General features: G+C 42.9%; 2 protein-coding genes across 2 annotated transcripts; one reads left to right on the forward strand and one right to left on the reverse strand.

Annotated features, from left to right (window-relative positions):
* The first annotated feature begins 15,125 nt into the window (after positions 1 to 15,125).
* Positions 15,126 to 21,150, forward strand: LOC121986977. Its single transcript, XM_042540897.1, has 8 exons — positions 15,126 to 15,335; positions 15,524 to 15,658; positions 15,759 to 16,024; positions 16,131 to 16,307; positions 18,689 to 18,796; positions 18,878 to 18,941; positions 19,033 to 19,131; positions 21,130 to 21,150. The coding sequence occupies exons 1-8, from the start codon at positions 15,126 to 15,128 to the stop codon at positions 21,148 to 21,150; spliced, it is 1,080 nt and encodes a 359-aa protein (XP_042396831.1).
* On the reverse strand, positions 20,924 to 22,383 carry LOC121987784 (protein CHROMOSOME TRANSMISSION FIDELITY 7-like). Its single transcript, XM_042541510.1, has 4 exons — positions 22,046 to 22,383; positions 21,873 to 21,968; positions 21,614 to 21,691; positions 20,924 to 21,130 (listed from the first exon to the last, which is right to left on the reverse strand). Exons 1-3 carry the CDS (start codon positions 22,214 to 22,216, stop codon positions 21,635 to 21,637), a joined length of 324 nt encoding a protein of 107 aa, XP_042397444.1. The 5' UTR covers positions 22,217 to 22,383; the 3' UTR covers positions 20,924 to 21,130; positions 21,614 to 21,634.
* Positions 22,384 to 22,922: the final 539 nt, after the last annotated feature.

The raw sequence follows: 22,922 nt of genomic DNA on the forward strand, positions 1-22,922 counted from the left end.
CTGTCACCATTCTGAACACTTAAACAACCAAAGTGCAGGAAAGTAATGACATAAAGAGAATGCTATGTTCTAAGTGGGCTAGTTCCCAAACATCGTTATTCCAAGTTCCTTTTTCCACACACACCATCGTTGCATTGTCCTCCAGCCTCCGCTAGTCCATCTTTCCTTTACCTTTATCTACAGTATAAGGAAAGAGTATCTGTAAGCTTTATGCTTAGTAAGAAACCATCTACCTCACAAAACATACACACGATGCAAATTATGTTTTTAAAATATGCTATTTGAAATATATTCTGAATATGCTAAGCATGGCATGACATACAACACATAGAAAGCAGAACTGATCATAGAACTATCACATGTATCAATAATGAAAACTAAGCTGAAGCATGAACTGAGCTAAAACTAAAACCAAGCTAGAGCTGAGTTTAAACTGTATACACAACTGATTTGTGAGTTTTGAAAACTATTTAATCATAGATAGATGAAAATACATAATCATGCTGCTGATGGGCCCGACATCTGTACATGCTATGCGCGCATCCCTAACTAGACCCGGGTTTGCAAGTTCCGAATCTAGTAGGGTTACTAGGTTATCTGAACCTAGGGACGACTATGGGAGTCCAACCCAATGGATATCTAATCCAGTACAGTGCCATTGCTCAAAGTAAAATACTGAACATAGCTAATATTTCTTGTCTTGCTTTTACTAGGTTATCTAAACCTAGAACTAGGTTGTCTGAACCTAGAGGCGACTGTGGGAGCCCACCCATTGGACATCTAGTCCCATAAAAGCTGTAGCAAGACTACATGAGCTGTAAAATGCTTCTATTGCATTTATCTAGGCTATTAAAATGCCTAAGGTGGCATTTACCTGAGCGAAGCATTTAATCAAGCACTCGGTGTGCGCTAATGCACACCCTGTGTGCCAAAAACTGCATAAAATTAAACTAATGCCTAAAAATCATACGGAAGCTACTTATACTGCAGGTGAGGGGTTTCTTACCTCCTGTTTGGATTTCCTTAGAAATCTAATCGCTAGATTTCCGGTGGGGACGATCTTCTCGACGATTCTCTCGCGTCTACGTGTTCCTCTCGCGAAGGGAAGCGTCCTCGTGTCGGGGTCGTCGCCGGAAGGTGCTTCTCGAGCCTAGGGGTGGAACCCTAGCCTTTGCTTGGTGCGCCGAGAGAGGAAGAGGAGGGAGGGGGCGGCGGTGAGGGTTTGAGGGAGAGGAGAGTTGCATTAAAAACCCAACCCCACTTAATAATTTCCTATTTATATCAAGTGGTTAAATTCACCCAACTCAAATATAAATATAATTATTTCCCTTTCCTCTCAGCACGGCCCTGCTGGGTTCACTTGGTTTACTAAAGCTATCTATAAGTCATAGGGTTCGCTAGGTCTCGGGTTCAATTCCCGCGTAGGCTGTTTTCGTTTTCTATTTATTTTTGCTACTTCCGCTATTCTAAAAATTCCATAAAAATATCCTAAAATTCCAGAAAATTCATAGAATATTTCTAATAATTATTTTGAGAATTTTCGGGCATTATAATCCCCCATACCTTATAAAAAGTTCGTCCTCGAACTTAGAATAACTCTGGGTACTTCTATCTCATGCTGGCTTCTGTCTCCCATGTTGCCTCTTCTGCTGTGTGATTTTGCCAAATGACTTTTACTAATGGTACCTCCTTGTTTCGTAATTTCTTAACTGCTCGGTCTACTATCTGAGTAGGCCGACTATCATAGCTGAGGTCTTCGCGGACTGGTACTGACTGGGGCTCAATCACCTGGGTGGCATCTGGGATATGCTTCTTCAGCATAGAGACATGAAATACATTATGGATGGTTGACATCTCCTATGGTAGCTCTAACTCATATGCTACCTTGCCAACTCTTCTAGTGATAAGGTATGGTCCCACGTATCTGGGACTTAGTTTGCCCTTCTTCCCAAAACGCATTACTCCCTTCATGGGAGCCACTCTGAGGAATACTGTATCCCCAATTGAAAACTCTAAAGGTTTGCGCCGTGTATCAACATAGCTTTTCTGGCGGCTCTGAGCTGTCTCTATCCTCTTGCGGATCTGCTGTATAGCTGTTGTGGTATCTGCTACTAGATCTGTCTGGAGTTCTAGTTCTTTCTGTTCACCATTCTCATACCAGCAGATTAGAGATCTACACCTCCACCCATAGAGAGCCTCGTAAGGTGCCATGCCGATAGTGGCCTGATAGCTGTTGTTGTATGCAAATTCTGCTAAGCTCAGATATTTGCACCAACTTCCTTTGAAATCTAGGGCACATGCTCGGAGCATATCTTCGAGTACTTGATTTACTCGCTCCGTCTAGCCATCTGTCTAAGGATGGAAAGCTGTGCTAAATTTCAACTTAGTGCCCAAAGCTGACTGTACACACTCCCAGAAGTGTGATGTGAATCGACTGTCTCTGTCTCAAATAATGGTCCGTGGGACTCCATGTAGTCTGACGATCTCCTTGAGATACAACTGAGCTAGCTGTTCCATGGAGTAGGATATCCTGATAGCAAAGAAGTGGGCTGATTTAGTCAATCTGTCGACTATTACCCAGATGGTATCAAAACCATTCGTGGTTCTGGGTAATCCCACTATGAAATCCATAGAAATATCTTCCCACTTCTATTCTGGAATCTGAATGGGCTGTAAAACTCCTCCCGGTCTCTGATGTTCTGCCTTAACCCTCTGACAGGTTAGGCAGGTGCTGACATATCGAGCGATGTCTCTCTTCATCCCAGGCCACCAAAAACGTTTCTTCAAGTCCTAATACATTTTGGTGGAGCCAGGATGCATCGCATAGGGAGTCTTGTGAGCCTCATCTAAAATCTTTCTTCGTAGTTCCTCCTGATCTGGAACACATAGCCTGTCACCAAAACACAACACCCCGCTAGCGGACACTCTGAATTCTCCACTTTCTGATTCTGCTAATCCTTGCTTGATTTTCTGAATTTCAGGATCCTGCTCCTGAGCTGTCTGGATGTCACCAAGCAAGGTAGACTCTAATGTCATAGTAGAGAGCTGTCCAACTATGAGTTCGAGACCGAAATCTGTGATCTCTTTCTGTAGGGGTGGTGACATGGCTGCTAGAGATAATAAGGCAGCACTGGACTTTCTGCTAAGTGCGTCTGCTACCCTATTTGCTTTTCCAGGGTGGTAGAGGATGTCTATGTCGTAGTCTTTGACCAGCTCTAGCCATCTGCGCTGTCGCATATTCAGATCCTTCTGAGTGAAGAAGTACTTCAGACTCTGATGATCTGTATACACTCTGCACTGAGCTCCATACAAGTAATGTCTCCAAATCTTGAGAGCGAACACCACTGCTGCAAGCTCAAGGTCATGAGTAGGGTAATTCCTCTCATAATCCTTGAGTTGTCTGGAAGCATAGGCGATCACCTTGTCATTTTGCATCAGCACTGCTCCTAGTCCCAACTTAGAGGCATCACTATATATATCAAAGCTATCTGTATTTTCTGGTACTGTCAGAATAGGTGCACTGGTCAATCTCCTCTTCAGCTCGCTGAAACTGTTCTCACAGTCCTCTGTCCACTGGAATTTTCTGTTCTTTCTGGTAAGAGCTGTCAGTGGGGAGGCTATCCTGGAGAAGTCCTCTACAAATTTTCTGTAATAACCTGCTAATCCCAGAAAGCTTCTGATCTCACTAGCGTTCTTGGGTCTTTTCCAACTACTCACAGCTTCTATCTTACTGGGGTCTACCATGATACCATCCTTTGAGATGATGTGGCCCAGGAAGGACACCTGATCTAACCAAAATTCACATTTCGTGAACTTGGCGTACAGTTGGTTCTGCTGAAGGGTCTGCAATACTATTCTCAGGTGCTAGGCGTGTTCTTCCTGAGTTACTGAATAGATAAGGATGTCATCGATGAATACGATAACAAACTTATCTAAGTATTCTCTGAATACCCTGTTCATGAGGTCCATGAAAGTAGCTGGAGCATTTGTCATGCCAAAGGGCATGACTACGAACTCGTAGTGTCCGTATCTAGTCCTGAATGCTGTCTTGGGTATATCCCCTTCTTTAACTTTCACCTGATGATAACCTGATCTGAGGTCTATTTTTGAAAACACTACTGCTCCCTTTAGCTGATCAAACAGGTCATCAATTCTGGGAAGAGGATACCTGTTCTTGATTGTGACTTGATTCAGTGCCCAGTAATCTATACACAGGCGCATACTCCCGTCCTTCTTCTTCACGAACAATACAGGTGCTCCCCATGGTGAGTGACTAGGGCGTATGAAGCCTTTGTCAAGCAGCTCCCGTAGTTGCTCATGAAGTTCTTTCAGTTCTGCTGGAGTCATGCGATAGGGTGCTTTGGAGATAGGATTTGTACCGGTAATGAGTTCTATCTCGAATTCAATCTCCCTGTCTGGTGCTAGGCCTGGTAACTCTTCAGGGAAGACTGCTGGGTAGTCACATATGACTCGGACCTCTGCTAGCTGTTGGTCCTTGACCTAACTGGTACTGACTACGTGTGCTAAAAATCCCGTACATCCTGAATCTATTAATCTCTGTGCTTTCATAGCTGAGAGAAACTTCTTGACTTTTCTCTTTGGTTCTCCGACGTATTCAAACTGCACTTCTGCTTCAGGTTGGAATACGACTTTCTGTTTACGGCACTCTATAGAGGCACCGTATCTGATCAGGAAGTCCATCCCAAAAATGACATCGTAATCAGTCATGTCTAGCACTATCAGATCACAAAAGAGTTCTCTGTCTGCTATAATGACTGGTACTGCTCTGAGCCAGTGCATAGATGCCATAATTTCTCCCGAAGGTAGTGTCGTCAGAAACTGACTACTGAGTCCCTCTGAGGGTATCCCTAACTTTTCAGAAAACATCCTGGATATATAGGAATGGGTTGCCCTAGTATCGAACAAGACAGTTGTACTTTGCTGTAAAATAATGATCTGACCTGTAACCACTGTCGAGGCATTTGCTACGTCCTCTCTGGTGAGTGCGTAGATCCTCGCATTGGTCGTAGCTGGAGGGGCTTCTAGTCTGCCCTGGCTGATGTGTGGACCATCTAAAGCGGCCTGCATATGATGTAACTGAGCTGGCTGGCCTCCGTACTGAATCGGCTGGGGTTGAAGAAGACTAATCTTGTTTGGGCACTGCTTAGCCATATGCCCTTCCTGTCCACATTCAAAGCATCCTCGTGTGCCCTTGCGACAAACTCCTGGGTGAAATTTCCCACAAGTAGCACATTTGGGATAACTAGGCTGTTTGCTAGCTGGTCCTCCTTTTGGGTAACTCCCTGGTTTGCGCTTGTTGCTGGAGTTCCCTTTCCAGTTAGAGTTGTGACCCTGTTGTTTCTGAGTACCTGAGCCTCTTTGTCCTTTGGACTCTGAGAGGACTTGCTTCTGCTGCTTGATATTATTCTGGTAGTGCTCGGTGGTTAAAGCACTGCTGACTAGTTCTTCGGTGGTTTGCGGCCTATGAACGCCGCCAGCCACGTTCATTGCTATTTCCGGCCTCAGCATCTTGAGCATCAACCGGACTCATTCTTTTTCTGTGCTGACTAGTTCAGGGCATAGACGAGCCAATCTGTTGAATTTCTTCACGGCTTCCTCAACTGATAGGTTGCCCTGACGAAACTCCGTGAACTCGTCGTAGTGGCGGTTTGTGACCCGCATGTGAAAGAACTCCTCGAAGAATTCTTTCTCGAAGTTGGCCCACGTCATCTGGTTCACTGGGCACTTCGCTCTAATTCTCTCCCACCACATACGTGCATCTCCTGTCAAGCAGAAGGAGGCGCACTTCACCTTTTCATGCTCTGGCCAGTCCAGAAGCTCCATCGTGCTCTCCAGTGTTTTGAACCAGGCTTGAGCATCCCATGGTTCACTGGTGCCTGAGAAGTTCTCGGGCTTGACTCTCTGCCACTGGATCAGATAGGCTTCTCTCTTTGCCTCTGTTGCTGGGGCTACTGGTGCTGTAGGCTGGACTGGTGGAACCTCTAAAACTACTGGTGGCTGTGGGAGTATTCTGCTGATTAGCCTTTAAGGTGACTATCTCCTGTTGCTGTTCAGCTAGCTGCTGCTGTAACTGAGCCACTAATGCTGTAAGGTCTGGGGGAGGCACTGAACTGCCTGCCTCGTGCTGGGGCTCAATAGCTGGTGCCCTTCTAGCTGGGCGTCCTCTTGCCATTTCTAAAGGAAGAGAGGACATACATAACTAAAGCATCATGTTTACATAGCTAATACTATCATGTTAGTTACTATCACAGATAAGCATACTTTAGTTATCTACAAACAGGAAAGCAATAAACATAACAAAGTGAGAGGTATTCTTACTGGGAAACTGCAGGTTCAATGCTGATGTGTGTGAAGAAAGTATGGAACTTTGCTCTGATACCACTCTGTAACGACCCGCCTTCTACTGGCTAGGCTGTAAGGCCGGACCGTCACATTATGCTGTGCTAAACTATATCCATGACCATCACTAAATCTAGATGCGGAAGTTGTGCTAATTAAAACTTGGCTAAGCTATCATCATTTCTTTATTCTATGTGTGCTAATGGGTGTAATCTAACTATTCATGACATATTTTACATCCCCCGTGGTCAAGGAACTGAACTAAGGGTCTCCCGGTTGTTATCAGGCCTCCCAATCGATCCACGGATCGATTGAAATGGTCCAATCGATCCAGGGATCGACTCAGCATGCTACTGTATGCGGAACTTAGGTTGGATCGATCCAGTGATCGATTCAGCATGCTACTGTGCTGGGGCAATATTCTGGATCGATCGGCTGATCGATCCAGACTGGCCAATCGATCCAGTGATCGATCCCAGGGCCTTCTGTTTGCGACAGAATGTGACTGGATTGATCGGCTGATCGATCCAGAAGCTTACTGTTCACGACAGAAAGCGACTGGATCGATCGGCTGATCGATCCAGAAGCCTATTGTTCGCGGAACAAGATCACCAATCGATCAGCTGATCGATTGAAGACCCCCAATCGATCGGCTGATCGATCGGGATTTCTGATTTTGTATCAGAAGTCTGATTTCAGCACTGTTTCGTACCGAAATCACATGTATAAACTCTATAACATCAAATAAAACTACTAGGTATAATACTACTCATGGTTAGCTAACTAAAATCATGACAACTAAAGATTCTATGCACAACTATCACCATTCTGAACACTTAAACAACCAAAGTGCAGGAAATTAATGACATAAAAAGAATGCTATGTTCTAAGTGGGCTAGTTCCCAAACATCGTTATTCCAAGTTTCTTTTTCCACACACACCGTCGTTGCATTGTCCTCCAGCCTCCGCTAGTCCATCTTTCCTTTACCTTTATCTGCAGTATAAGGAAAGAGTATCTGTAAGCTTTATGCTTAGTAAGAAACCATCTACCTCACAAAACATGCACACGATGCAAATTATGTTTTTAAAACATGCTATTTGAAATATATTCTGAATATGCTAAGCATGGCATGACATACAACACATAGAAAGCAGAACTGATTATAGAACTATCACATGTATCAATAATGAAAACTAAGCTGAAGCATGAACTGAGCTAAAACTAAAACCAAGTTAGAGCTGAGTTTAAATTGTATACACAACTGATTTGTGAGTTTTGAAAACTATTTAATCATAGATAGATGAAAATACATAATCATGCTGCTGATGGGCCTGACATCTGTACATGCTATGCACGCATCCCTAACTAGACCCGGGTTTGCAAGTCCCGAATCTAGTAGGGTCACTAGGTTATCTGAACCTAGGGACGACTATGGGAGTCCAACCCAATGAATATCTAATCCAGTACAGTGTCATTGCTAAAAGTAAAATACTGAACATAGCTAATATTTCTTGTCTTGCTTTTACTAGGTTATCTAAACCTAGAACTAGGTTGTCTGAACCTAGAGGCGACTGTGGGAGCCCACCCATTCGACATCTAGTCCCATAAAAGCTGTAGCAAGACTACATGAGCTGTAAAATGCTTCTATTACATTTATCTAGGCTATTAAAATGCCTAAGGTGGCATTTACCTGAGCTAAGCATTTAATCGAGCACTCGGTGTGCGCTAATGCACATCCTGTGTGCCAAAAAGTGCATAAAATTAAACTAATGCCTAAAAATCATACGGAAGCTACTTATACTGCAGGTGAGGGGTTTCTTACCTCCTGTTCGGATTTCCTTAGAAATCTAATCGCTAGATTTCCGGTGGGGACGATCTTCTCGACGATTCTCTCGCGTCTACGTGTTCCTCTCGCGAAGGGAAGCGTCCTCGTTGTTAGGACCTTCGGATAGCGGCTAGAGAGGGGGGTGTGAATAGCCGACCCCAAATTTTTGTTTCTTCCTACAATTTAGGTTAGCGCAACGGAAATACAATGTAGAAACGAAAGTGGAGAAGACCAAACCTCAAACACGATGATGTAATGAGGTTGGGAGATGATACTCCTACTCCTCGGCGTGTCCGTAAGGTGGACGAAGCCTATCAATCCGTCGGTGGATGAGACCCCGGAAAACCGGCTAACAACAACTCCTTCTGGATGGAGAAACCTCGCCACAAACTCTTTTGCAACAGCAATAAAGGAGTACAAGATAGAGCAAGAAAACAAGAAGAATATGAATGTAACAACACTTTGCTTGCCTTCTTGTCGACTGGAGTTCGATGAAGCAACAACTTCACGATGCGGTGACAGAATCGATCAAAGAACCGGTAGGGAAGCTCACGAAGCTTGAAACACGAGCTCAGAAAGCTCGGATCGCGAGTGAGGAACAAGAAGAATTATTGTAGAGGCCCTCGACCTCGATATATATCCCTTTGCACTGTGAAGAAGACAAAAGCAACAGTAAATCTGGCCGTTGTGCCATGGCGGCTGAACCGATCGAGCTCCAACGATCGTTACGAGACTCTGATCGGTCCCGGACGATCAACCAACTCTCACGAGAGTTGGCTTCTGATCGATGCGTGGACCGATCGACTATAGGTGAATCGGTCCACGCCGATCCTCTCCTATCGCTCTCGAAGTCCATCGCTTCGATCGGTCTCTGACCGATCGATTAACCTGAAACATTACATTTGGTTGTTACCGATCGGTCACCGACCGATCCGCATAATCGAGTATCCTTGGATCGGTCACGGTGATCGATCCAATGCAGCTTCCGCCCTAAACCTAAAGCCTTCCCGGTCTAGAGAACGAGCTACCGAGCCCTCTGACCTAGTCCGGAGAACGAGCTGTTGAGCCCTCTCCGACTTCCACGTTCGGTCCAGAGAATGAGCTACCGCCCTCTGACTTAGTCGGAGAACGAGCTACCGAGCCCTCTCCGACTTCATCCGGTCCGAGAACGAGCTCCCGAGCCCTCTCGACCTAGTCCAGAGAACGAGCCACCGAGCCCTCTCCGACTTCCTCCGGTCCAGAGCGAGGCTCCGAGCCCTCTCGACCTAGTCAGGAGAGCGAGCTGAGCCCTCTCCGACCCGTCCGGTCCGAGCGAGCTCCAGGGCCCTCTCGACTTAGTCCGGAGAACGAGCTACCGAGCCCTCTCGGGCTTCGTCCGGGTCCGAGCGAGCTCAGGCCCTCTCGACCTAGTCAGGAGGCAGTGCCGAGCCCTCTCCGACTTCGTCCGGTCCAGAGAACGAGCTCCCGAGCCCTCTCTGACCTAGTCCGGCGAACAAGCTACCCAGCCCTCTCCGACTTCGTCCGGTCCAGAGAACAAGCTACCGAGCCCTCTCTGACCTAGTCCGGAGAACGAGCTACCGAGCCCTCTCCGACTTCCTCATCTGGTCCAGAGAACGAGCTCCCGAGCCCTCTCTGACCTAGTCCGGAGAACGAGCTGCCGAGCCATCTCCGACTTCCCATGCCAAGCTTCCATACTTGGACTTCTCCCGTGCCAAGCTCCCTGCTTGGACTTTTCCGTGCCAAGTTTCAGGGCAAGGGTCGGCTCGCGGTGTGCAACGGGGAGGAGCGACGGTGGTGGCTCGCTGCTGCTCTCTAGGGCACAAGATCACTCGGCTGTGGAGAGGAAGAAACCGCCGGCGTCGGCGCCGGTTAGGGCAAAGAAGGAGAAGCACGCGTCGGCGTCGGGGAGAAGAAGGAAGGGGTGCGGGGGCTTTGGCTCGGTTTCGGCGACAACAAAACGAAAAAAACAAAGAAAATAAAAAGGAATAAGATATATAAATAAAATCTTTTCCTCGCTTAAATCGGGTAGCCTAAACAGGCTTTTCCGGGCCCCGTTTTTATCCCCGTTAACTCGTTCGTACGAGCTCCGAAAAATTCCCAAAAATTTTCCAAAAATTCCAGAAAATTCCCTTATTAATATTCGCCTATTTTCGATATTTTACATTCTCCCCCACTTATAAAAATTTGGTCCCCAAATTTCGTTTATCTACCATCAGCAAGTACTAACAACAGATAAAGCATAAATGCTGAACGATAAATAAAATCACATACCTCATGTGAAAAGGTGGGGATATCGAGCTCGGATAGTATCCTCGAGTTCCCAAGTAGCCTCCTCATCCGAGTGATGCTGCAATCCGACTTTAACCAGCCGGATAGTCTTATTCCGCAACTAACGCTCTTTCCGATCGAGAATCCGCACCGGAACCTCCTCATATGTAATGTCAGGCTGAACTGGAACTGGGATATCTGCCAGCACATGTGTCGTGTCGGGCACGTATTTCCGCAGCATAGATACATGGAATACATCGTGTACGCCTGACAGGGACGGTGGTAGTGCTAACCAGTAAGCTACCGCTCCGATCCTCTCCAAGATCTCGGAAGGGCCAATGTACCGCGGAGCTAGCTTACCTCTGAGGCCAAATCTCTTCACCCCTTTCGTGGGTGAAACTCGCAGAAATACATGATCGCCAACAGAAAACTCTAGTGGTCTGCGTCTCCGATCAACATAACTCTTCTGGTGATCCTGTGCCTCTAACATTCTCCGTCTGATAGTACGGACCAACTCTGCGTCATGCTGAGCTCTATGAGGTCCCATCAACTGGGTCTCCCCAACCTCATCCCAGAGGGTGGGTGTCCTATAAGACCTACCTTACAACGCTTCAAACGTGCCATCCGGATAGCCAAAAGAAAGCTGTCGTTATAGGCGAACTCTACAAATGGCAGATGGTCCTCCCAACTGCCTCCAAAATCCAACACACACGATCTCCGCAAATCCTCTAGAGTCTAAATGGTCCACTCTACTGTCCATCTGTCTGCGAATGGAAAGTTGTACTGAAACAGAGCTGCGTGCCCAAGGCTTGTTGCAGACTCTGTCAAAAAAAATGAGACGTGAACCGGGAGTCTCTATTCGAAATAATAGTCAATGAGACACCCCGTGATTTGATGATCTCCCGGCAAAACAGATCTACCAATCGATCGAGGGAATCAGTTCTCCGGATCGCTAAGAAGTGCGCGGATTTGGTTAATTGATCAACGATTACCCAAATCGCGTCATGGTCTCGTCATGTCCTCGGCAAACTCACCACAAAGTCCATAGTAATATGTTCCCATTTCCACTCGGGAATAGGAATCCGCTGAAATAAACTGGCAGGTCTCTGGTGCTCAGCCTTCACTTGCTGACAGACAAGACATCTAACTATAAAATTCCGCGATGTCTTTCATCATACCGTTCCACCAATAAGAACGTCTCAAATCTCGGTACATACGGGTACCGCCTGGGTGGATCGCAAATCGAGAGTGATGAGTCTCCTGAAGTAACTCCTGTAAGACCGGATGAGACTGAGGTACGCACAATCTGCCTCGAGAGTATATAATACTCTCCTCGTCTCGTGTGAACTCGGTCTGCTGCCCGGAGCTATCTGGCTGCTAATAAATTGCAAATGCTGATCACCAACCTAGGTCTCTCGGATCCTCGTCCTGATCAACGACTGAGCAACTATGGTAACAAGAATACTCTATTCTGTGTGTCCCTGCTCCTCAAGGTCTAACTCGGAGAAACCCTGAATCAAGTCTGTGACCACAACTCGGTGGTAAGCTACAGTCCCTCTATACTTCCGGCTAAGTGCATCGGCAACCACATTAGCTCTCTCTGGGTGATAGCTAATGGTACAATTCGTAATCTTTCAAGAATTTCATCCTTCTCTTCAGTCAGAGATTAAGTTTCTTTCTAAGTGAACAACTATTTGAGACTCTTATGACCAGTGAGAATCTCAAATGTAATACCGAACAGATGCTGCTGCCAAATCTTCAAGGAAAAATAATGGCGGTCAGCCACAAGTTATGTACTGGGTAGTTCTCCTCATGCTCCTTCAACTGCCGAGAAGCATAGGAGACTACTCTATCGTGCTGCATCAGAACTTGGCTCTGATACCACTAAATTGTCATGCCCCGGAGGAGTCTCTGTCCGAAGAAATTTCGGCAGCATCTCCCCTGTACGGCGGACAATCTGAAACTTTTCTACAAGCACTATATACCTCAGCCACATGCGGGTGGAATAATAACACAAATTAAAACAAACACCACGCAGTTTATAAAGATATTCAGCCTCTGGCTGTCACGACCACGCAGTTAATAATAGGAATCAATAACAATAGGACTCTGACTCGAAATCCACCCTATTCCACTACACTCGTAAAGCTCAAATCCAACGAACTCACCTCTTCTGCCGTCCAGGCAGGCACGTAGTAGAATGAAATCCAATATCATATCAAAAATCCATCAAAAGGTATCACTCCATACAATATCCATAGGAAAAATCCAAAGACAATACTAAAACAAAGTCTGATATAGAAAAAGGCCAAATAAAAACAAATCACTAGAGGCTCTGCAGGGGGCTAGCGACTGGAACTCGCTCCTGACAGCTTCAACTGAAAATATCAACAATGGAGGCGGGTGAGTCCAACACTCAGCAGGTACAACCGATATGCATAATAAAACAAATAACAGATAACTAATCATGCGACAGTCTCACGAATACGAGAAGGAATAAATGCAATGAAATGAAATGAGATAACTGTACTAACCGGAATCAAGGTACAAAGCAGGTCGTCGGATCAAGAAATCATAATCCTGTATGCATGTCAATCAAATGCATCCATACAAATGCAGCATATAAGTGCAGTAATCACAACAATAAAATGCAATAAATGCATATGGTGACCGTGCACTCGGACATCACCGCTCTGACAGTGATTGAGTGGAAGGAATGCTGTCGGAGTACTCCTGTCCTCCGGCCCCAAATCATAAATGGGGAGCTCAATGCTCTCATCTCCGTGAGAATAACGGGGAGGAAAAATCTCTGCCGGCTACCACGAGTCTCACCGACCGAGCCAAACAGAGTCCACCGTCTGCACTACGCCGCTACACTAAATGCCAACGGAGCCAAACAGAGCGAACACTACCCACGAGCCGACCAACGGAGCCAAACAGAGTCCACCACACCTGCCCGATATACCACTAATCCATGGGTGGTGGTGGTGTGTGCAGATACATGTAGCTGGCGATGGGCTCAACCATAGTGGAGCCGATAATCGCACAAAGATGCAAACATGATGCATGATACTAAGCATGGCAATCTCATGAATAGCATAGCAAGATCCATACATAAATAAAAGGTGTACCACAAGTCAATGTATCGGATGAAAGGTACACAAACAGATAGGGTATCATATAAACCCTAGGTCCTGAACATGATGTATCACATGGTTGGGTCACTACCGAAAGCATGTATGGTCAGATAAATAATAACATGCAGTGCATAATAAATAAACAAACAACATGTAACAGATCATGTAATGACCAACCGAATCAAATGGAAACACAATTCTTGCTATATGTTAGACACTTTATCATGCATATCAAAAGACATAAGTCAAAGTACCCGCCTCCAATAATAGAAAGGTCCAATCCGACTCCGAGATAATCGTCTCGTGTCAAAAATCCTGTAATACCAACAGAGATTTATTTATTTAGCTAAAATTTCAGTGAATTTCTAAATAGAATCCTTAAAACTATCTAGGGCAAAACCCTAAATCATAAATCAACATACCTAATTCAACATATAAACTTAACTCACATCTACCATCATAATAGTCCAACCAACACAGAATCTACTACAAGAATCTGTTATCCTACACCTTACCTAGATTCCCAGCAGAAATGTTGTTGCCGAAGAAAAGTAGCCGCTGTTAGAAAACTGTCGGACCCAAAACAAACCACAGAACAGCACCTTGCTGGAATTCTTCCCACGGAACAGATCAATATGGTATCAAGCAATAATATCCTTGATCAGAACAAGAACAAATATCAAGCCATGGGAATCATAGATCTAAACACCAACCTAATTAACAACCTAACCTTACCTTAATCGATTTGTCTCCGAGAAAAATGAGGCAAGGCCGGCTGAAAAAATCAAACCCAGGGCACGGGACTGGTGAGGAAGATCCCTGTGATCGCCGGCTGCTCAAGAACGAAACAAGGCAGTGGCCAGCAGTGGCGTCGGAGCCGGCTAGGGCACTCGCTATGGCAGTGATGATGTCGACTAGGCAAAGAAACTTGATCGGCTGCCGGTGCTCGGAAGAAGAGAAAGGCCGGCGCTAGGGCAGAGCTCCTGGAGTATCAGCGGTCAACTGTGCTCGGATGTCGCCGAAGAGATGGGTGTCACGGCTGAGCACAGAAGAAGAGATCGGAAATCGGCTGGCTTTGTGCGGAAAGAAAACGCGGCCGGCGGCGGATCTAGGGCATAGTCGCGACAGGGAGAGAAGAGGAGGGAACCGCCGAGTGGCCGGCGGTTAAGGCAAGCCGTCAGCGCCGGTTAAGAGGAGGAGACGACGTCGAAGGGCTTAGGGCACGACACGCGCGGGGAGAGGAAAAGAAACGGAGAGGAAAAGGGAAAATAAAGGAAAAAGAAAAAGGAAATATAAAATAAACATTTCCTCGCTTAAATGGGTCGCCTAAACAGGCTTTTCCCCGGATCCCGTTTTCATCCCCGTTAACTCGTCCATACGAGCTCCGAAAATTTCCCGAAAAATTTCCAAAATTTTCGGAAAATTTCCTTATTAATATTCGCCTATTTTCCGGTATTTTACAGTGGGAGGGTTCGTAAAACCTCAAGTCTACTTTAAAACTCCAAGAAAGAAGAGGGAATCAGTCCCAAACACTATGGTCGAAAACTTTAAAGAACAATTGGAAGAGAGTAAGAGGTTAAAGGCTGAATTCGAGAAATTGAAGGCTCAACTTGCTAGTGTTATGCCAGTCATCAATGATCGAACTTCTGAGACTGCAGTATCGAACAAGTGCTCAAACATGAAAGATCTAAAGGTGTTAGATGATGTGGAAGAAGTTTATGAATGCGACATTTCAAATACGAAGGTTCAGTATTTCTTGATTTCTAATCAAATTACTTTTTTCACTATATATATATATATATATATATATATATAATATCTTTTTATTCTTAAAAGGGGAAGAAATGCCACCTAGCCATAAAACAACTTGAAAATGTGATGGCATATGGCACAATAATATCAGAAGGAGGCAAACCTTTAAATTTTTTCCAGGTATCAGTTGATGTTGTCTTAGATGAAGAAGCAGAGCTTTCAATCCCAATTAAGTCTAGACCAAGAATCACTAAAGATGCAGTTGGAGTCATTGTTGGTTGGCCTAAAGAGTTGGTAATTTTTCCAACAACAAAGGTACTTTAAGTTTCAATTGATTTTGTGTTTGCAGTTTTTATATATGTTGCTTGGACAATGGTTTAGTTTATAATACTTGTATGAATATTTTAAATTATAGAAGAAGGGAAAACCTCAACCATTTGCTTTATTGGATGCACTTGGTCATCGCGACAAGTTCAAGGATATTGAAAAGACATTACCCATGGCATGCAAGTATATCTACTCACATGTTGTTAGATTGATAAATGAATTGGAGAGCATATACATAGAGTTTAAGGACACTATGTTTGGACGCTCTAAAAGTACACGGTTGCTAAGAGAAGATATCTTGTGCTTTATGGAGATGAGAGAGATAGGTACCAGACAAATTTTGATTTACATGGGGTATGTTATGCCAACTTACAATGTTTGTTTGCATTTTAATATTTTATTTGGAACTTGCCCAGACTTTGAACCATTTTTAACCAAGTTATATAATCTTTGAGTGCAGTTACCTCTATAAATATTTGAGAGATAAAGACAGGGCTGATTATGTTTCATTTGTGGATCCCGACAACATACCTACATGCCCACTTGGTAAAGATGGTCGTGACATATCACAACATATTGCTGATCAGTTGGAAGCAGTGTGTAGAGACAACATCTGCCTCATCCCATACAACATTGGGTAATATTTTAATTGCTTATCAATTCTTACTACATATTAGTCAATGTGTAACGTCCCAACTCCTGGGTACTAAGCTATGAGCCGGATCGCTACATTAACTACTGAAACTACTGTGTCGTACTGTGCGGAAAACTGGGTAAAATAAAATTTCACTAACTGACTCTGTTAATCTGACAACTGATGCACCCATGCTGTTATAAGGAAGGATTCAAGACCCTTTCCGGTTGGTGTACATGTGCTAAGGAGGATTCTTGACCTCCCATCTGAGCTAGGAACTCAAACTAACTTCCTAGCTAGCTGCTGATCGATCCACGGATCGATCAACTTACTACGATTCTATGCCCTGGTGGATCGGTCTGCGGACCGATTCAGCAGAGGCTGGATCGGTCGGAAAGACCGATCCAGGTGTGTCTGGATCGGTCTGCGGACCGATCCAGGCACCTGGAGACGCTGGGATGCCCTCTGTTCGATGCTGGATCGGTCGGCTGACCGATCCAGGCACCTGGAAATCTCCTCCGAGGCTACTGTATCGAGCTGGATCGGTCGGCTGATCGATCCAGGAGGATACAGTAGCATACTGTATCTCGCTGGATCGGTCGGCTGACCGATCCAGTGGAACAGCTCAGACCCTGATCGGTCTGGGGACCGATCAGTGTCTGATTTCACTCGAGAGTTCTGATTTCAGCACTTTGGCGTGCCAAAACATCACACAACAGTTCTAAAACAATGGAGATACATTCTAGCATATAAGTACTAATGTTCTAAACGTGATAAGCTAAACAAGACATAGTTACTAAGCTAGAACAATTAGTAACAAGACTAAGTATGAAACTAGACATGTTAAGTGCTAAAACTGAAATAAAAGCGTATAGATCCCAAGGATCTTTATTCCAGACCCCTTGCACACACACATCATCGTAGCATCGCCCTCCAGCCTCCGCTAATCCACTTTTCTTTTACCGGTATCTGCAGTATAAGAAAAGTAGTATCTGTAAGCCAATAAGCTTAGTAAGAAATCATCTACCTCACAAAAGCATGCATACGATGCAAATATGATTTTAAATCATGCTGTTTGAAAAATATACTGAATATGCAAGCATGGCATGGCATGGTATCACACAAAGCATGGCATAACATATAAACTGAACATGCTTTAAACTGATCATGGCATACTTATAAACTGAGCATGAGACTGAACTAGTCAAGCATATATCTAAATCAGTACGTGAACTCAAATCATGTAAACTGAACCTGAACTGAACTGAAAGCTAAATTAGTGTTCTCATCACTGGTTTCAAATTTGAAAACTATACATATAATAGATGAAAATACTAAACATGCTGTTGGGCCCTGGCAACTGTACTTACTGTGCGCGCATCCCTACGAGACCCAGAATTGCAAGTTCCGAATCCAGCAGGGTTACTAGGTTATCTGAACTTAGGGACTAGGTTATCTGATCCAAGAGTCTAGTACAGTGCCACTAATAAAGTAAAATACTATAATCTGTTTATTTTACTTTGTTCGTTCTAGGTTATCTGAACCTAGAGCTAGGTTATCTGAACCTAGAGGCTACTGTGGGAGCCTACCCAATGGATATCTGATCCATATAGCTGTGATAACTGATAAATAACTGAATAAAAATGTTTCTAATATATTTTACATGCTGTTAGGACGCCTATTGGTGCATCCTTCTGAACTGGGCATTATACCGAATGCTTGGTGTGCACTAAAAGCACACCCTAAAACTGAAAATTGTAAAATTACCGAACTAACGCCAAAACTAACAAGCGAGAGCAATTATACTGCAGGTGAGGGGTTTCTTACCTCAATCGCAAGGTTTTCTTACTATTCTATTCCCTAGGTTTTCCGGAAAACTGCTCCGTTCGACGAACCGCTTACGTCCTCGCGTTCCTCTCGCGGAGAAGAACCTTTTTCGTGTTGGAGTCGTCGCCGGAAGATGTTCCCTTGACCCTTAGCTTGGTGTGCCATGCGTGAGGAAGAGGGGAAGAAGAAAAGGTGTGGCGGTTTTAGGTTTCGGGTGAGGAAAAGCTACGGTGGAAAATAATCTAAACTTCTCACTTAAATCCTTATTTATATTTACTAATTAATTCATCCAAAATCAATTATAAATATAATTGATTCCCTCCTCTTTCAGCACGGCCCTGCTGGGTTCACCGGTTACTAGCATTATCCCTTACACCATAGGTCTCGGGTTCGATTCCCGCCTAAGCTATTTTGGGGTTCTAATTATTTTTGCTACTTCCGCTACTCGGAAAATTCCGGAAAAATATTTAAAAATTCCAGAAAAATCATAGAATAATTCTAAAATAAATTCGGGAATTTTTCGGGCTTTACACAATGTTATAGTTTTATTTTTGTAGGTACCATTGGATCTTGACTATCGTCAATGAGGATAAAAATATGATATATTTATTGGACTCTATGTCTAATAGAAACCGAGATGATGCATGGAAAACTATGGTGACCAAGTAGGTAGTAGATTGTGTTGATTTTGAATGCATTCACTTATAAATATGAAAAATATAACTTTTTTTACTTTTTAAATGTAGTGGGGTCAAGATGTACAATGCCTCAAAGGGTATTGCTAAAGCACCAGGTTTTAAGCAATTGACGGTATGTATTGTATATATATATTAAGACATGAATGGATTGTTCTGATTATTTGGATTGTAATTGTTGCATTACTTTTTTGATTACATTATAGGGCAATCTAAAACAAAGTGGTTCTGTTGAATGTGGATATTGTGTGATGAGATACATGAAAGAGATAGTTGAATGTGAAAATCCACAGTTGGAGAAGATGGTGAGTTTCTTCTTTATGATATATAATGAATGTAATGATTTTATAAATCTAATGCATTTTTGTTTTGTTTTTTTTACATAAAAGTTTGCAAGAACAATCAAGAATCAATATTACAACCAATCTTAATATGATGATGTCAGAAGTGAATGGAGCGAATTCATCTACTCGTATCTATAGGTGCTTAAATGGGTCGTGTACGTTAGGATAAATAATTTTATTTTGCATTATGGATTTTTGGACATACACACCTGTGGATACACTTTTGGTTTGTGGATGTGTTTTTTAGTTATGCTTGTGGATTTATGGATATATATATATATACACTTGTGGATTGGTGGATAAATTTCTGGATTGTTATGATATTTGTCATTTTGTTATACATATATATTGTTTAATTTTGATGAAGTGAAAAATATTTTTTTACTTCGTCACATTAAAATTGTGTCAAAGTCAAAGGTAACATTTACTTCATCACAGTTTAATAATTGTGAAGTCGTATCTTATCAATTACATCAGTATAATACAAAACAATGAAGTCTTGACAATAAATTACTTTGTTAATAAATATAAACTATGAAGTAACATAATACCAACTACTTCGATTAATAAAAAATATGGTGAAGTTATAGATTATATTTACTTCGCCAATCAATATAAACTGTGACGTTACATATCATCTATTACTTCAGCACGTTACACAACCGATGAAGTAAAAGATATTTTATTACTTCATCAATTCATTTAAATCGTGAAGTTATATATCATTTTTACTTCAGCACACTACAAGAAAAAAGCTAATAGACAACGCTTTTAAAGCGTTGTCTATGTGCCTGAAAAAGCGTTGTTAAAAGCACTGTTGTTAAAAGTCTGCTCAACAACAACGCTTTTAAAGCGTTGTCGTTTGTAGCGAAGACAACGCTTTTGCAACGCTTTAAAAGCGTTGTTGTTTTTTGCAAAGACAACACTTTTTGCAACGCTTTAAAAGCGTTGTCATTTTAAAGAAAAAAAATAAAAAAATTTATTTAAAAATCATTATTTTTATATTTACGAAACTATTATTTTTCTTTTACCATATTCAGATTCGAATTTTACATATAATCAACTCAGCTAATGATTTCAAACTCATACCAAAATAATAGAATTCTGACATTGAAGTAATATTAGTATTTACATGAGAAGCTAGTAAAATGCATACAATACAGTATTTCTTCATTCTAAAATGCATACAGTATTTGCAGAAAGAAAGCTAAAATGAAACGTTCTTTAGAATATGAGTTTAACCAATAGTGGAAAATTGCCAACTTCCTAAGAAAAGCTTGTAGAATTTTTAGTTTAACATGCTTGATAGACTTAAAGCTTGCATGTCTATTAAAGCTTGTAGAATTGTCACAGTTGGTGCATATCTCTTTTGCGTATCTATCGAGGACTTTTGGCAGAAAAACTTTGTTAGATTTCTTGACCACAACGTGGGATCGAAGGAATTCCTTCTTGGCTTTCTCCAGCTCCTCTGTCACATTCTTGGCACTGTAGACTCTTAGCTGCAGCAAGATTGAATGAGTGTGTGAATTTATATCTTGAATGACATGAGCAAGCGAGCGAAGTGAAAAAGATGATTACAATGGGGTCCGAGGAAGCTCCGGTGCAGATTGCAAAGAAAACAAGGGGATGGCAACTAGGGAGACCCATTTTGGACCAGATAAGCTGCTTGTCTTCCCCAGATTTCTTCCTTGTAGCATTTGAGAGTATAGTTTCAAGCCACTGATGAAGAGAGAAGACAGTGATGTGTCTAATGAGTGATCAGACCAAACATACAATTTCAGATTAGATCAATAACGACAGTTAGAAGTTATTGGCACGACGAAGTTGATGATAAAGAATATTGAATTTCTAATCATACAAATTAAGATCATACACGACCCATCCGAGATGTCCGACAACCCAAAATGGAGTACTCAATGCAGTTGGCAGTAATGACTTGCCCTCCAATATTATATGCAGCCAGAAAATGCAGAGAAATGAATCAGGCGCAACAAGAAAAAAAGACATAAAATGGTGTTTGCACTTTTTGGTGATTCCATGAATGGTTCACACGATATTTTGAATAGATGAAATATGGATATGTGCTTCGAATTCTAAAGTATACATTCAATTCTGTATTTTTAGAAAGAGAAACTCATTTTAATGGGCATATTCTAAGAATTGCATCACTATTTTGAGGAAATCTAATCTAGGAAAAGTAACTTCTGTTTGAAAATTGCACAGAGAGTTGAAAACAAACCATATACAAAAACAATGTATATTGCAATATTACAGAAAGCACATATTGATGCTTAAGTTATATTTTAAGCAAAGAATGAAACGGAATGCTATCTTGCTTGTGATCTAATGCTTACAATCTAAGTGTTAGCAATTAAGCTCAAGGAATATCAAAATAGGAAAGAAAGTTGAGTATGGTTCTATGAAGAAGTGCGTCTTTCAGTACCTTATTAAACAAAGCAACGTCTCAGAGAACTATTTGGAACCCAAGTTCCTTCTCCATGATCGTAAGCACCTCCTTAACCTGTGATCCCAGAAGCATGGTTACTGTCTTCCATCAAAGCTATGGAATTGAAAAGTCAGAACTTTTCCATAATCAAATTTAAGAACATGCATTTCTAATTACTCAGTCATTTCAACAAACAGTTTGCGACCGCTAGGGCAAAAAGAACAAGACTGATCGATCAAGTTGTAAATCCAGCAACCTTGTGCTTGTGCGATGGGGAGTCACCGTCGAGAACCAATAGGATGCGGCAATTGCCTCCGCTGGGCGTCGAGACAACTCTCTCATCGCGCCAGCCCTGTGCATCGAAATTAAACAATCTAGAGAACAAGGACGAAATGGAAACAGAGAACAGATCGAAGCAATCAGATTGACCTTGAACCGAATTCCTTCGTAGTACTTCTTATGGAAATCCCCGTGGAGCTTCTCGTCTGACTCATCCCCGGGGGCGTACATCATCCCGCAGACGGAGCAGGAGCGGAGGAGGAAGTCCGACTGCCCTAATTCGAGATGGTACTGCGCGTAGCTCCTCTTCGTGTTGAGCATCCTGGAGCTCCTCTTCTTGTTGACGGAGAGGACTTCGGAGGGGAGGTTTACAGAGAGGGGTTCGCCGGAGAGGGGTTTTCCGGAGAGAAGTTGGACGGAGAGGGCGTGAGAGGAGGAGTTGGATGGAGAAGGCGAGAGATGAGAAGTCGTGAGAGGGGTTCGGGAGGTTTTCGTAAGATATGTGGGTGCGAGCGAGTGAAACCTAGGGGGTTTTCAACTCCTTACTTGATCCAACGGTGTGTATCATTCTAGATTTAATTTAGATGAGAACTTGACAATGGACAATACTAAAAAAATGGTAATAGACAACGCTTTTCAAGAAGTGTTGTACCCACAAAAATCACTAAAAGACAACGGTTTTAAAAAAAGCGTTGTCTATTAGTAAGAAAATATAGAAATAGACAACGCTTTTCACTAAAAGCGTTGTTAAAAAAAACGACAACGCTTTTTAAAAAAAAACGTTGTCTTTTAAGTGTTGTAAAAACCCAATTTTCTTGTAGTGGTACTTTACAAAAAAAACGAGGTAAAAGATGATTTTTTACCTCAGCATCGGTCCAACTTTGAACCGGTTTTGCCTCCTTAAACCGGTCAAAGACTTCGCTTTTTTCCATGATATGACTTCGATAATAGGATGAAGTAAAATAGTACCCTATTACTTCACGTGCGTCTACTTTGATAATTATCTATCTATGACTTCGGTGAATAT

This window comes from Zingiber officinale, chromosome 5B (assembly GCF_018446385.1).
Source record: "Zingiber officinale cultivar Zhangliang chromosome 5B, Zo_v1.1, whole genome shotgun sequence".
Classification (NCBI taxonomy): Eukaryota; Viridiplantae; Streptophyta; class Magnoliopsida; order Zingiberales; family Zingiberaceae; genus Zingiber; species Zingiber officinale.